At 46.6% G+C, this 14546-nt stretch overlaps 2 protein-coding genes across 3 annotated transcripts in view; one reads left to right on the top strand and one right to left on the bottom strand.

Annotated features, from left to right (window-relative positions):
* Window positions 1-6179, bottom strand: part of LOC118001964 (synaptotagmin-like protein 3) — a 94366-nt gene extending 88187 nt beyond the window's left edge. The window contains exons 1-2 of the mRNA XM_034992173.1: window positions 5942-6179; window positions 5624-5744 (exon numbers count right to left, since the gene is read on the bottom strand). The gene's annotated coding sequence lies outside the window, so the exon portion shown is untranslated. The remainder of the gene's footprint in view (window positions 1-5623; window positions 5745-5941) is intronic.
* Window positions 6180-7004: 825 nt separating this feature from the next.
* On the top strand, window positions 7005-14252 carry LOC118001967 (dynein light chain Tctex-type 1). 2 transcript variants are annotated; one of them, XM_034992179.1, is made up of 5 exons: window positions 7005-7095; window positions 10166-10207; window positions 12963-13086; window positions 13483-13560; window positions 13849-14252. In XM_034992179.1, exons 1-5 carry the CDS (start codon window positions 7069-7071, stop codon window positions 13917-13919), a joined length of 342 nt encoding a protein of 113 aa, XP_034848070.1. In that variant the 5' UTR covers window positions 7005-7068; the 3' UTR covers window positions 13920-14252. The 2 variants fall into 2 exon arrangements, with proteins under 2 accessions (XP_034848070.1, XP_034848071.1); XM_034992180.1 differs by lacking the exon at window positions 13849-14252 and having other exon boundaries at window positions 13503-13558.
* Window positions 14253-14546: the final 294 nt, after the last annotated feature.

Raw genomic sequence — 14546 nt, 5'->3', positions numbered from 1 at the left:
ATAGCATACATATAGAATAGGATACAATTGTAAGCACAAGCTTGTTAAGTTTTCCCAAAGTGAACACACCCCTATCAAGAAACAGAACTATAACAGCACCCCGGAAACCCCTTCATCTGCCCTTCCAGATACTACCTCCCCCCCAAAGGTAACTGTTATCCTGACCTCTGACACCATTGATTCATTGTCCCGTTTTGGCGCTTTGTGTAAATGAACGTATATAATATTAACTCTTTTGTATCTGGCTTTTAGGTCAGCATGCTTATGAGATCCAACCACACTATCGCACGAGCTGTCAGAAAACCGACCTCTGTGCTTCGGAGCCAAAATATAACACCAAGACAGAGTTGGGAATAAAGAGGAACAATAGCTTTATTACTTTGCCGGGCAAAGGAGGATGCAGCAGGTTATCTCCTTCAAGAAACTGCCAGCCCGGGGCGCCTGGGTGGCTCAGTCGGTTGGGCATCTGCCTTCGGCTCAGGTCATGATCCCAGGGTTCTGGGATCGAGTCCCGCATCGGGCTCCCTGCTCTGTGGGGAGCCTGCTTCTCCCAATCTCAATCTCTCTCTCTGTCTCTCTGTGTCTCATGAATAAATAAAATCTTTAAAAAAAGAAAAAAAGAAACTGCCAGCCCGCCTGGAGGAAGGGGCTGGGGGGGTTTTGTAGGGAAATACAGGAGCTAGCTGATTGTGACAGGAGTTGTGTACTTGCTGTCAGCCTCCTTTGTCATGTTTTAGGCTGGTACTGGGTTCCTGGAATAAAAGACTACGAAGGGAGGAGGGCAGGTTTGAGGAGGAGAGGAAAAAGTTACTTTAAAGTTGAGTTTTGCTGAAGCGTTAGCGCAGCCATTTTGATGTTTGTTCAGCTTTAGGTTTTTAAGCGGTTTCACACATAGTTATAGTTTGTTCATTCCTGTTGTGGCATTATAGTGTATGGATTTATACAAAGTTTCTCTATTGTACTATTTATTGATGGGCATTTGCGCTATGCTTCATGTGGGCTCGTATGAATGGTGCTCTTACGAACATTCTTACATGGTGTCTGGGTGAATACTTGTCTGTGTTTCTGCTCCTCTGGGCCTTGAAATGGAATTGTTAGCGTATGCGCAATAGGGGTGGTTGCTGCCCAGCAGTCTCCCGAAGTGGATGCACCTATTTATGCTACCAGAAACAAGTTCCAGTTGCTCGACATCCCCTCAACACTTGGTATTATTTGCCTTTATTTTATCCATTCTGGTCGGTGTGTTGGTATCCCGTTATGGTTTGATTTTCATTCCCCTGATATTTAGGGCAGCTGAGCAATTTGAGCATTATTTTATATGTTTATTGGTCATGTGGTGCAGGGCCTGTTCAAGTCTTTTGCCTATTTTACTACTGGCTTATCTGTTATTGACTTATAGAAGTTCTTTATACATGTAGGATTGGAGTCCTCTGTCAGATATTTATATTACATAGATCTTCTTCCACTCTGTGGACTTGTTTTTCCATTTTCTTACGGGGCTTTTTTGAGGGTCTCAGATTCACTTGTGAGGGTGAGCTAGTGTGAATTCTAATGGAGAGAATGATTCAGGCAAGTCAGATGACGACCAAAGATAAGATGCACTGTGTGACCTTGGGAGTCACCAGATCTCTCTGAACACTATTGGGCCTGGCTTTCCTCAACTGTAAATGAGGTTCACTTTGCTCATTCCTCTGGCTCTTCAATTCTGAAATCTCATTCCTCTGTGGCCTGGGAACGTTGACCTGAGATGGTGCATTCTACCAGGTGAGGAGCAGGGGTGGTCAGGAGGGCGGTAATGGGCTGTGACGAGAGGCAAGAGTGAATTTAAAAGGCAAGCTTTGGGGTGAGACAGAGCAGACTGACCTTGAGCAAACCATGTGGCCTTTCAGAGCCATTTCCCGGTGAGGGTCACAAGCTTCCCTCCTCGTTTTTGAGTTCATTCCATTCATTCACAGACATTTATTATGCACATCAGACACTGCTGGAGTGACCATGGTTGGGGACTCCTGGCCCAAGAAGATCTCTGATACATAAAAACTATTTAGTAGTCATAGTATTATTTGTAGCTTAAGATACTAAGAGAATCCATTTAAGAATATTTCGAAGAAAATGTTTCTAGAATGAGGGTACCCTATAATAATTATTTCCAAAGTAGGTGTATTACTTAGCTAGAGCTGCTGGAACAAATACCATACACCGTGTGGCTTAAACCACAGAAATTCATTTCCTCATAATTCTGGAGTCTAGAAATTCAAGATCAAGGTGTTGGCAGGATTTTTTTTTCCCCCCTGGAAGGCTCTGTCCTTGGCCTGTGGAGATGATTGTCTCTGTGTATTCTTCACAAGATCTCTCTGTGCCTGTCTGGGTCCTAATCTCTTCCTCTTATAAGGATGCAGTTCTACTGGATTAGGGCCCACCCATATGACCTCATTTTAACTTAACTGTCTATTTAAAGACCCCATCTTCAAATACGCTTTATTTGCAGATACAGAATGTCACAGTCTGAGGTACTGGGGGTTAGGACTTCAAAATATGAATTTGAGGAGGGACACACTTTAGACTGCAACAGCAGGATATAGTAAGAAAATATTAGAACTTCCATTTACATTTATTTTTTAAAAAGCTAGAACTTAAACTTGATTAATACATAATAAATGGATTCATAGTTTAACATCTCACAATGGAAATAAATGTAACTTTGGGATACATGCTCAAAAATTGTTCCTGCTAGAGCAGCAAAATTAAAGAAGTTTGGAGACCACTGGCCTAAGGCCTCGGGCTACTGTGGACAGCGGGGAAGGGTTGCCAAGATGGGTGTTGAGGGGCGCTGGCTGGCTCAGTTGGTGGAGCAGGCAACTCTTGATCTTGGGGTTGTGAGTTCGAGCCCCACATTGGGTATAGAGATGACTTAAAAATAAAGTCTTTAAAAGAAAAAGAGATGGGTGTTGAAATTGAGCAGGTATCAATTAGATCCCATCTGAAACTAAAGCAAGGTGACACAGGGCCAACCTGGGGGTTAGACCAGAGTAGCAGTGGAAGGAGAGAGCGCCGGAGTTGGTGAGCGGCCAGGAGTCAGGCAAAGAGAGTGAACGTGATAAATCACCAAGAGAAACCTTCTGAACACACTGTGTGGCAGGCTGCAGCCCTTTTCTTCCTTAAGTGGCCCTACCTGTAAACTCAAGCTGGTCAAGAGACTTGCTCTGGATGACAAAATGTGAGCAGAGGTGACCCCTGCCTCTTATGAGCAGTGCCTCCTGGCCAGCACACGGGCCACCATTCCCTGTCCCTTCCTCCTCCCTCACTGATTCTGGCATGGAGAAGACATGGGACAGAGCCATAGCAGATGCTTGATAGGCATGTTGTATGAGTGACAAATACAACTTTGTTGTTATCAACCCCCAAGAGTCGAGGGCCATTTGTTTCTGCAGCTAACCCAGCCTATGCTGACTGATCTAGCATACTTTTTCATATACACAGAACTGAGCAACTATTTAATACCTACTAGAGCATAAAAATCGGGGCGCCTAGGTGGCTCAGTTGACTAAGTGTCTGCCTTCAGCTCAGGTCATGGTCCCAGGGTCCTGCTTCTCCCTCTACCTCTGTCCCTCCCCACACTCATGCTCTCTCTCTCTCTCTCTCAAATAAATAAATAAAATCTTAAAAAAAAAATCAACCAGTCAAGAAGAAAGGCCAGCTGGAGGCCCCTACTGTGCCGTAAGTTATCCTTTAGTTGTTAGATCTTGGGCACTTGGGGTCTCAGGGGTGGGGCGGAGGTAGCCAGGGTCAGGAGGAAGAGGGACCCAAGGGGCTTGGAGCGATTGCCATTTCCAGGTGGTACGGAGGGGTTGCAGTCCTATCTGGTAGCACTTCCCAGCTGACAGCAGATCTAAGTACTGGCATTTCTTAGCTAATCTGGTTCCCATGTAATTTCATAGCAGAGGACTCTCACTTTAGGTATGTGTCAGCCACAGGTTTATTTTCTTTTCCATTACAGCACTAAATTCCTCAGGTCTGAGTGTTGGGCATTGCCACCTTTGCCATCGAATTATGATTATGATTATGATTATGATTATTATTGACTTAGTGTGACTCCATGGTATATCTAAGTAACAAACTCATGGGCACAGGGAAAGGCAGGAAAACTCGAACGTCCACAAGATTGGATTTGGATGGTGAGGGGCTGAAGATCACAGACAACACTGCGAGACCCAATTGTGCCTGGTAATATTCTTTTCTCAGGAGACACGGCTGTGACTAGTAGGCCCACACTTGCTAAATAAAGGCACTGCCAATGCCTATTTTAAAGAGTTTGTATTTAAGGGGCACCTGGGTGGCTCAGTTGGTTAAGCGACTGCCTTCGGCTCAGGTCATGATCCTGGAGTCCCAGGATCGAGTCCCGCATCGGGCTCCCTGCTCTGCAGGGAGTCTGCTTCTCCCTCTGACCCTCCTCCCTCTCATGCTCTCTGTTTCTCATTCTCTCTCTCACAAGTAAATAAAATCTTAAAAAAAAATTTAAAGAGTTTGTATTTAAGAGATTTTACTTGAAGGAAGAAAGCACACCACATCTGACAACCTACGGCCAACCCCCACCTTGAAAAACAAACCAGAGATTCACTCCACTGACTTACTGCACAGAAACTAAATGTTATTCTAAAATATGTCTGAATACCAGATTTATGAGCAGCTATGAGTCGGTGTGTTTGTACTTCAGTATTTGTGATGGACATTTATTCTTGGTGGATTGAGCATGCTGGAAATGGCAGCTAGTGGACTGCCAACTGCCCTAGTGATTTTAAATTCCTTAGCCCCCCAGAGTGTACATCCATTAGGCAGAATATCCTACCATATCACTGAATTTTTCCAAGCACTACATCACTCAGCCTAGAGAATTCCAGCGTCCTGTTTACAGAAAGTTGTTTCTAAAAATTTGCCATAGATATCATATCTCAGTAAACTTTGTAGCCTCAGCTCCAGCTCAGAGGCTTACACACAGCGAGTGTTCCATGTACGTGTGTTGAACAAGTGGACAAACAGTTCGGAAGATAAACAGACCAATTTATCCATTTCTGGGGGCAGACTCAATAGGCCATATGCCAAGATCATTTAATGAATGGTCTTTGATAAAGTTGGAGAGCAGTACCCAATGCACAGAAGCTAAAGTCATGTAAAATTTTTTTAAAAATTCACATTTACATGTTTTCTGTTGATTTATGCACATGCTGGTGAGTTTCAGTTACAACACAAAGTCTATGCATTACTAATGTACCAACCCAGCAGCCATTCATAACTCATTTGAATTAGGAAGTTTCTAAAAGGCTGTGGAGCAATGTCTTTTCTTTCTTTTTTTTTTTTTAAGATTTTATTTATTTATTTGACAGAGAGAGACACAGCGAGAGAGGGAACACAAGCAGGGGGAGTGGGAGAGGGAGAAGCAGGCTTCCCGCGGAGCAGGGAGGACCCTGGGATCATGACCTGAGCTGAAGGCAGACGCTTAATGACGGAGCCACCCAGGCACCCCGGAAAACAATTTCTAAAAGATGTCCCAAACCTCACAACATTCAAATGCAGATTGGCACTCAGAACCTGTTCACTCTGGCTTTGCATATAATTCTAAGACACTTACCTAGTGGGCTTCCAGGTCCACCGCAGAAGAGCCAGAGAAAACTGGAAGACGGTGAAAAGACCCTTTCGGCTCAGGAGCGTGGTGCCGCTGGGGGCCCAGAACCAGGCAGGCAGAAGGACACCTAAAATGGGATCTCAGGTGAAGCTGGGAATGTCAGGAAGCCAAGACAAAGAAATGTCAGAATTAGAATCACATGTGAGGCACAAGGCTGAACCACTAAACAGGTGAGTTGAAGCCAGATCTAGGACGGGAACAAAACGGAAAAGGAAAATACAGTTCAGAATTGTCGCTTCTCTCACCACTGGGCCCCCTGCTCACCTGCCCTCTGCTTCCCACAAGGAGGCAGGCAATGGCGTCTTTCTCCACTGGCCAGCTCTCTGCAGTTGGGCATGAGGCAGAACCGACAGATTTCCTGTGGGGAAATCATTCATTCATTCAATCAATTTTAATTATACACCCACTTGTGCCAGGCACAACTGAAGGGGTAGGGGACACAGCAGCGAATAAAATGGCTTCTGCCTGCACGGAACTTAGATTCATAGGAGAGAAACAACAAGGGTTTCTCTGATGGATTGAAAAGTGAGCTCTGTAGCTTAATTCTACCACATCTCAAGGGCTTGTGGTCAGCTCTTCCTGGGGGGATGGGAAGTAGATTTTAGCAACTGGGCTTTGGAGAGGTAAGAAGTGACAGTTTGATTTCAAGGACATAGTAAAACCAGAAAAAGCAGACCCAAAGTCAAAGATCTTAGCCTCAGAGGACATGCAAACATATGCCCATAGTCCAGCCCTTCTTGGAAAGTGCTGTACAATTACTAATTTTCAGAATGACCCCTGTATCCAAGTGTCTGTTTAGCTCAGTTTGGTTAAAGCAGCCAGGAAGTGTGCAGCATTTTACAAATTTTCCACCCAGAATGTTTTTTTTGAATGGTCATTAAAGAAAAAAAGAAAAAACTCATTTATAGAGAAAATTTACCTCCCCAAAGGAAGGTTTCCTTCAGAGCTAAAGTTTCCTAATCCTGGATCTCCAGGAAGACTGAGAGCAATTTCTCACGCTGCTCGTCATATTCAGAAATCCCTTTACAATTTGTTACTAGATGTCTGAACCCATTTGAAGGTTCAAATTAATCCACACAGTACAAGCTGGAGGGAAGGGCCGGACAGGAGAACGGCTTTTGTACATTTGTTTTGTTTTAGTTGCTGCGGTCCAGTGAGCTGCCGGGATACTGAGCGGGTTCCCAGGGAAACCACCGCGGGGAGGACCGGAGGAGGGGCGAATCCCAAGTCCCCAGCCCCGCTAGCCGGGCGTGGGAGGGGCCCTAGAGCGGGGCGGGTCCGGGGCGGGGGCGGGGCGAGGCGCGAGCACGAGGGGCGGAGCCTGGGTGCGCCTGCGCAGTGCGCGCTACTCAGGGAGCCGGAGGCGGCGGCGGCGACGCGCAGGAAGGAAGATGGAAGACTACCAGGCTGGTGAGGAGGTAACGGCCGGGTCGGCGACGGGAAGGGTGGAGGCCGAGAACGCCTGGCGCGGGTGGGCGGCGGCAGCCAAGGGCGTGTGTGGGCTCCCGGGCCGCGTCCGGACGTGGGCGGCGGCAGCCCCCCGGGCAAACTGACGGTACCGGCGCCCTGTCCCGCCCTTCGCGTGACCCCCGGCCCGGCCTGCTCGGGGCGTCGGCGCCGCGCCCGGGGGGCGGGGCTCGGGGCGGGGCAGGGGCTCCCAGCGCCGCGGCGTCGCCCCGTCGTTCTTCCGGGAGGGGCTCCGCAGCCCGGGGACTGCTTCCCGGGGGCAGGGTCTCTCCCGTCCCCGGCGCCCCAGCCCCGCCGCGCCCCTGCCCGCCCCATGCCCCTGGCCCAGCGGCGCCCGGAGTCTGGCTCCGCGCTCACCCGCCACGCCCCCGATCCGCTCCCCTCCCGCCGCCCTGCTGCCCCGCTGGACCCTGCTCCACGCAGGCGGGACCTCCGGGAGGGTGCTATCACTCGCTCCCTTTATTCGGCGGTGCAGACACCACCCTGGACTAGGTGCTCCGCGCCCACGGGTGGGGAAGACTGAAGGCCGCGTGTGCGCCTGCTGACTGATGTAACCCACGACTCCGGAGTGACAGGCACGCGCACATGCAGTCACATCTTTCAGGTCTCGGGCTGTCTGCAAAATGCAGAAGTGCACAGCCGGAGAGGCTCCCTTTGTCTGCAGGTCCACACCTGGTCTTCAGTGGGGGGCTTACCTCCGCCACGGCCACCACCACTTAGGTTTCATTTTCAGTTTGAGTTTGATATGTCAGTGTGGGAACTCCTATTTTTTGGTCGGGGGGGGAGGAATAATCTCTCATTGCCTCAGTGAAGAAGCAGGGTAGAGCATACAGTTATTTGCCAAGCAGAAGACATTTATTCTAACGGTGGCTTTCCTTCAATTTAACATGCATTCAGGGACGATAGCTGATGGATGCTGCTATTACAGAAAAATAGTTGTCCACTTTCTTCTTGCTAAGTAATAATTCTTGTTGAAATTGAAATAGAGTCCTACATATTATGCAGCCTGTCAAAAATGAAAACTATGATGAATTTGGTGAGGTTTGATGTTTTATCATTTTTGAAACTTAGTTTGAGCAGGAATGTTTGGAAGGGAAAGAAAAAAATCTAAGGCTTAAGGACTGATGCTAGAGTTTCAGTTTTGATCTGATTTCCTAAGTACTACACAATGGCAGTGCCATCATCAGTGTTTGAATGCCGGAAACAACCAAGTGGATACTTTTGAGAAGACATGGTTCAGGAGCACCTAGCAAAGGAAAAACTTTTCCCTGTAAACTAATACAGGAAAATGGCTTGTATTATAGGAATATCCATAAAACTTTTTATTTTTTTAATTAAAAATTTTTTTTAAGATTTTATTTATTTATTTGACAGAGAGATACACAGCGAGAGAGGGAACACAAGCAGGGGGAGTGGGAGAGGGAGAAGCAGGCTTCCCGCTGAGCAGAAAACCCGACACGGGGCTCGATCCCAGGACCCTGGGATCATGACCTGAGCCAAAGGCAGACGTTTAACGACTGAGCCACCCAGGCGCCCCCCATAAAACCTTTTTAAAAAAGGAAATGACACTGTAAGAGAATTAGTACTGGTATTTTAATTCTGGCTCCCAGCAGTGAGGTGGCTAAGGGACTTCATTATTCCAGATCTCACTTGCAGATCTGTGAATTGAAGGGGCTGAACAGAGCATCTGCTTACCGGAGATAAAGCCCTAGGCCCTTAGGAGGGTGAGACCTTGACTTCTTTCTGGTAGGCGTGCCTTAGGTATTTACTAATCCACTCCACTCTCTTCTGAACTAAGCCTTTTCTGCATAGCCTCTTAACTTCATGTAAATACTTGGACCTTTGTAAGACTACTCTCAACTCATTGTTCATATTTCCTGTAGAAGCTGAAAGTGCCCAGGGGATTCTGTACAACTGCTCTACTTTTCCACTAAAAGTCCACTGATTTCAGTGGGTGGGGCCATATGGCTTGTTACACAGGGACTTTTCCGTATGGTTGAGGATCACGGAAGTCCCTTGGAAGGATCCTTTAAACCTCAAGAAATCATTTAATCTCTGAGATACTGCAAATTTTCATTGATGTGGTGAGTTGGTTTTGTCTCCAAGTATACCTTCTTCTAAGTACAGCAAGTGAGAGGGCTTCAGGCAGTCTGCTCTTGATCCTCCTGGAAAGAAGGGCATTGCTTGGACAGGGCCACAGTAGTCAGCCTCTAGCAGGGAGGAAAGCTCACTGCCAAAAGCAGGGCACTCGACTTTATTCCACCAGGATTCACAATGACTGAGGGGCTGGGGCTGCCCTCTAGAAGGAATGTCCAGAGCTAAGTACTGTTCGCAGGACTCAGACAGAACCTTGTACCCATTCAGATGTACCCTATATAAAAAGAAAACCATCTTTAAACTCCCGCCATTAGATTACTGGTGGCAGCCCACCTTCCAGCTCCTCCTGAGGCACTGGTGGAGAATAGTTGTGCTAAGCAGCCGGTTTTGTAGTCCTGAAGTAGGACAGCATTAAGGAGGAAACAATTCTCGGGAAATAGTATAATCATTGTATATTTTATCACTAATGGTGGATAAAAACAAAAACAGAAACGTCTTAAGTTTCAAACCTCCTAATCAGTTTACATCGGGAAAAGTGTCAGCTAATTTAAACAAAAGTCAAGTAACTCATTAAACTTCTGTGTTTGTTAATGATCCTAGTAGCCAGTTGAAATGGATAGAGAGATTGAATCTAAAGTGAAGTCAGCCTTTTGGACCATGGCATGATTAAAACAAACCAAAACCCTCTAAATTATATACATATTCTAGACTCCTCTGACTGCCTCTCACCGGCTCTGTGATCCTCAGAGCCACTCGGCATTTCTGAGTCTCTGTAGTGTTTTCCTTGGTAAAAGGAAAAGTTTAGTTTGGTTATTTCTAAGTCGTCATTTCTGAATTATGTTCATTACCTAAATTTGCATTAATCAATGCAGTGGAAACCGATCTTTTAAAGCCATCAAACTTAACTAGTTTTCTTGCTTACAGACTGCTTTTGTTGTTGATGAAGTGAGCAACATTGTAAAAGAGGTAAGAGGAAGAATGCTTATTTTTAAAATGTTGATTAATGGCTTTATGAGTCAAAATAATGTGTTTTAAATACTGTCTTGGAATTGTTTCAAATGAACCTGTGTGTTTTGGCATTTCAAATAACAGTTTTCTTCAGTGAATATGTAGATAAGAATTACTCCCATATTATGTAAATTATATATTTTAAACCAGACAGGAAATGTTATATACTAGCATTATTATTGAATATTACTAAGGCTTGATTCTATAACCTTTTAACATAAAAGACTCACGGTCATGGTACACAAGTAAATATTTCTGGTGTTGAATAAAGAGTGAATATAAAAAAAATTGAGTAACTTCCAGTTACTTAAGACCTGATGATCCAGTTGGGGCTTACCTATTTATTTTTCTTATATTCCTAAACTACCTATTTTGCCATTATTGACCATGGTACCTCCCTTGAAGACAAAATAGGGTATTTGTTCTTCATTCATTGGAAAAATACATATCAAGGGGGCATTAGGGACTGACCATCAAGGGGTTTACAGTATGGGGCAGGACCAGGCAGGCACTTAAGAAATCATCACACTGGAAAATGTAAATGTGGATTCCCTGTGTGGTAACTGCCACAGTACATGGTGCTATGAGGGATTTGACGCACCTGGTGAGTTCACAGCTAGAATCTGGAGAATGAGTAGGAATAGCGTTAACTCAGCAAAAAGAGGGCGCAAATATTCCGGAAGTGGGTGTATGCAAAGGCCCTGTGGTGGGACTGTGTATGGTGTGTTTGAGGGACTGAAATGAGGCAGATGGCGCTGGAATAGTGCAGAGTGCTGGGGGAACCTGGGGCAGGAATGAGGCCAGAAAGATTTTCTTTAGTCCCTTCTCTTCCTGTGTAAATTGAGCACAGACTGTGAAGCCAGCGGCCAGAGGAAAGCCATTAGGTGATCTAAGTTTAAAGTACCAGCTGAGATTATGTGTGTAATTTGGAATTGACTCTAATGCAAATTATTATCTAATGCCAGAGTGATCAAGAACCACAACCTATTTTTGTGACCAACACCAAAAAGCAAAATGATTTTGTTCTACCATATACATTATTCACCATCACAGATGATTTTCTAGTTGTTGTGCAGGATCTGTAACAGTTTGCTTTTGTTTTTACACAGGGTGTTTCTTATGGAACACGGTGTGTTGAGGGGGCAGGAAGGTGGTGGTACCACAGTCGAACTGTGAGAAGTGGGGACAGGTCCCCTGTGATCTCACTTGTTTTCAGCGTCATCTTTGACTCAAGTTGCCAGGCAACAAGTACAGTTGAAAGTAGACTCTCCCAGTCTCCATGAAAGCATGAAATAGTACTGCTGTGGTACTCTCACGTGGTCACCAGCCTCAACAGCTTTTTTGCCCCTGGCAATAGGTTAATTCTTCCCTTGCGCTCTTGTAAGGATCAGGTAGTAATAAATTTGGGTGAGTCCAGAATTGGAGGGGAGTTTTCCTCCCTCCCTGAAAAACAGTGCATTCCAAAGTGTATGTGTAGAGAGTTGCCAAAGTTAGAGGTTTAGCTTGACTGATGCCCCCCACTTCTTTCACCAATATCCAGATCTAGTAATAACTGGGTCCTTTTAAACCAGGAATGCCTATGTCCCCACCTCATTTTATGCTCTGAGTTGGGAAGGGAGCAGAACAGGTCAGAGGATGAGAAGGAGCTATGACAATGACAATGGGGGGACGGGGGTGCAGAGGGAAGGCCAGAAGCTAAACGAGGTGTATTTAATGTGACTGCTCAGAGTCCCAGGATAAATAGGTAGAAATCAGGGTGCGATTATAGGTAGCACTCTGTTCCTCAAAAGCAAGGTCACTGGGCTTTTGTCCCAGACAGTAGACCCTAATCCATCTCCAGTGTGCACAACTCAGATCCCAGGACTGTTCTCTGCATGTCTGAGGACAGAACTGAGCCCTCACCAAATTATTTTAGGTCATAACTGTCATCGGAATTCACGTTTCTGGTTTCCAGCTAGAAAAGGGGTAGAGAAGAAAGCTGCTTAGAGGCAGGCACACTGGCATCAACATAAAGAGGCTCAGAAAACCACAGAATGGTAATAGCCTAACCACAAACTTGAGCAAGAGCAGGGGCAAGCAGCCGTACGTATTCCTGAGTAACCTCTGAGCTACACAGCATGAACCCTCACCGGGATGCAGCACAGAAAGAGACTATTTCAAATAGAAAAACTCATCATAACCTTAAAATAAAATAGTACAAAAAATAATTTTTGTAATATATAGGGCTCGTTTTCTATTTGAAAAGTGCACTTACGTGTTAACATATTCCCAGAAAATGCTGAGTAAAGGAAATATTTTTGAACACACGATTATTTGCATAGGTTTGTATGTTGTCGGTTGTACAACCTAGTAAAGATTTTTCTGTCTGCTATACCTTTAAGGAATGGGCAAAGGAAGTATTTTCTAGCCTCAGTAGGAACAAAAATTATCATCTCCAGGTACCAACTGCAACAGTCAACAGTACATTCAGTCAACATGTTTTTAAAATTTGACAGATCCTATGTAAGTGTGGATTTTAGAAAATGAATATAAAACTTACTTAACGAACGAGGACACTGTTCAACAAAGGTGTACCTGCAAGGGAGTGCTCGTGGCTTTTGCTCACGCTTTATGCAGCGTATAGTTCCGCAGGCTGCGGGCGAGGAGCCCCGGTACTGGCTGGAAGGCGCTGCTCGTGGGTCCTGCTAACCGTGACCTCTGCCCCGCGTTCCAGGCTATAGAGAGCGCAATCGGCGGCAATGCCTATCAGCACAGCAAAGTGAATCAGTGGACCACAAATGTCGTAGAACAAACTTTAAGCCAACTCACCAAGCTGGGAAAGCCATTTAAATACATCGGTAATGCACCTTTGCTTCTCGTATATACTGTGGGTGGTTCTTGAAATACTGCCGAGAGGAGTACTTGCTCTGGCGTCCGACCTCGAAGCGCGTGCCCAGTAGGGGCAGCTCGCCGGGTTGTGTGCGTTACCAGCCAGCCGGCCTGTTGGGCGGCTGCAGCAGTTGCAGGGTGCCCATCACTGGGCTTCCCAGCACTTCACACCCGACGCATTTAGAGCAGGCATGGGGGGAGGACAAGGGAAGGCTGTGGCGTGTCACTGTCACGGGGCCAGTCTACCCCGGCAACTGTTCCCATGAACCCTTTCCCCGGGATCTGCCCCGGAATGCTGAAAGTCGGCTGACAGGAAGGTGTGTTGCCGGGTGGGTTTCTCTAATAAACGCCTGTTTTCATTGAAGTGACCTGTGTGATTATGCAGAAGAACGGAGCGGGCTTACACACGGCCAGTTCCTGCTTCTGGGACAGCTCTACTGACGGTATGGTTTTCCCTGTGTTCCCTGAACGCTTGTCATGGGCCTTGCGCTGAAGCCTCTGCGGCACCTCCTCGACCTTGCTGAGATCTAGATTTTTCCAGGCAGAGTTTTCTGAAACATGCTTGGCTGTTTCAGGTCTTTGAATGCATGCATATCAGAGTCACCCGTTGACACATTTTATAGAGCAGGGTCTGAGCGGCCTTCTTTATTCGTGTGCCGTAAAGAAGTCTGAGAAGTCAGGATGGCGAGCCCCCGCGTCCCCGAGTTGAGGGCCATGCCTTCTCCCCACAGGGAGCTGCACCGTGCGGTGGGAGAACAAGACCATGTACTGCATCGTCAGCGCCTTCGGGCTGTCCATCTGAACCTCCTGCGTCTGCGCACTCCTCCTCTCCCAGCGGCCGGCGGGGGTCCAGCGAACACCCTTCTCCTTCTCTTCAAGTGTTTCTCGTGGCACCCACGACGTCGACGACAGCCAGGTGACTGCCCCGTTCTGTGAACGGCACAGCCAAGTCTGAGGACGGTCATCCTGGGTGCTCAGGCCTGTGCTGCCACCCATCTTAACTCTGTTTCTTTTCAAAGGTGCTAAAAACTGAAATCTGCTAGTTTGAAACTTTCTCTACTCTCTGGATGACTCAGATACACTAATTTTCCATACTTTGTACTTTGGTTAGAATAATAAATTATTCCACTTTAAAGTTTGTGTTTTTCTTCATAGTCTAAACAATACCACAAACGAGTTCTTCAGATTTCACTAGTGACTTTAGAATCTATAAAACTGCAAAAACAGAAAGGAAAAGTTAGAATTTGGCGCTGGTTCTCCCCACTGCAGGATGTGCTGCTTTGACTGTCGGGCCCAGGACCCTGCGGCTTCCGGGAGCTAGCCGGCTGGTCCCTGCTGCAGCCAGAGCTCTCGGCCGCGCACGCTGCCCGGCCCGCGGCGCGGCGGCTCCTGCCCCAGTGTCCCCGCTTGTCGGCAGCAGCCCTCCAAA

The sequence above is a fragment of the Mirounga leonina genome, unplaced genomic scaffold, assembly GCF_011800145.1.
Source record: "Mirounga leonina isolate KUSES-001 unplaced genomic scaffold, KU_Mleo_1.0 Mir_55, whole genome shotgun sequence".
Lineage (NCBI taxonomy): Eukaryota > Metazoa > Chordata > Mammalia > Carnivora > Phocidae > Mirounga > Mirounga leonina.
Note: the sequence above shows the minus strand (reverse complement) of the source record. Positions and strands in the feature narration are given on the sequence as shown.

What these genes read in the sequence shown, in the direction of transcription:
- LOC118001967 (XM_034992179.1), top strand. Translation starts at nt 7,069, where the DNA reads ATGGAAGACTACCAGGCTGGTGAGGAG. An exon ending in TGAGCAACATTGTAAAAGAG is followed by an intron (nt 10,208 to 12,962) that starts GTAAGAGGAAGA and finishes CCCGCGTTCCAG; the next exon opens with GCTATAGAGAGCGCAATCGG. An exon ending in AAAGCCATTTAAATACATCG is followed by an intron (nt 13,087 to 13,482) that starts GTAATGCACCTT and finishes TTTTCATTGAAG; the next exon opens with TGACCTGTGTGATTATGCAG.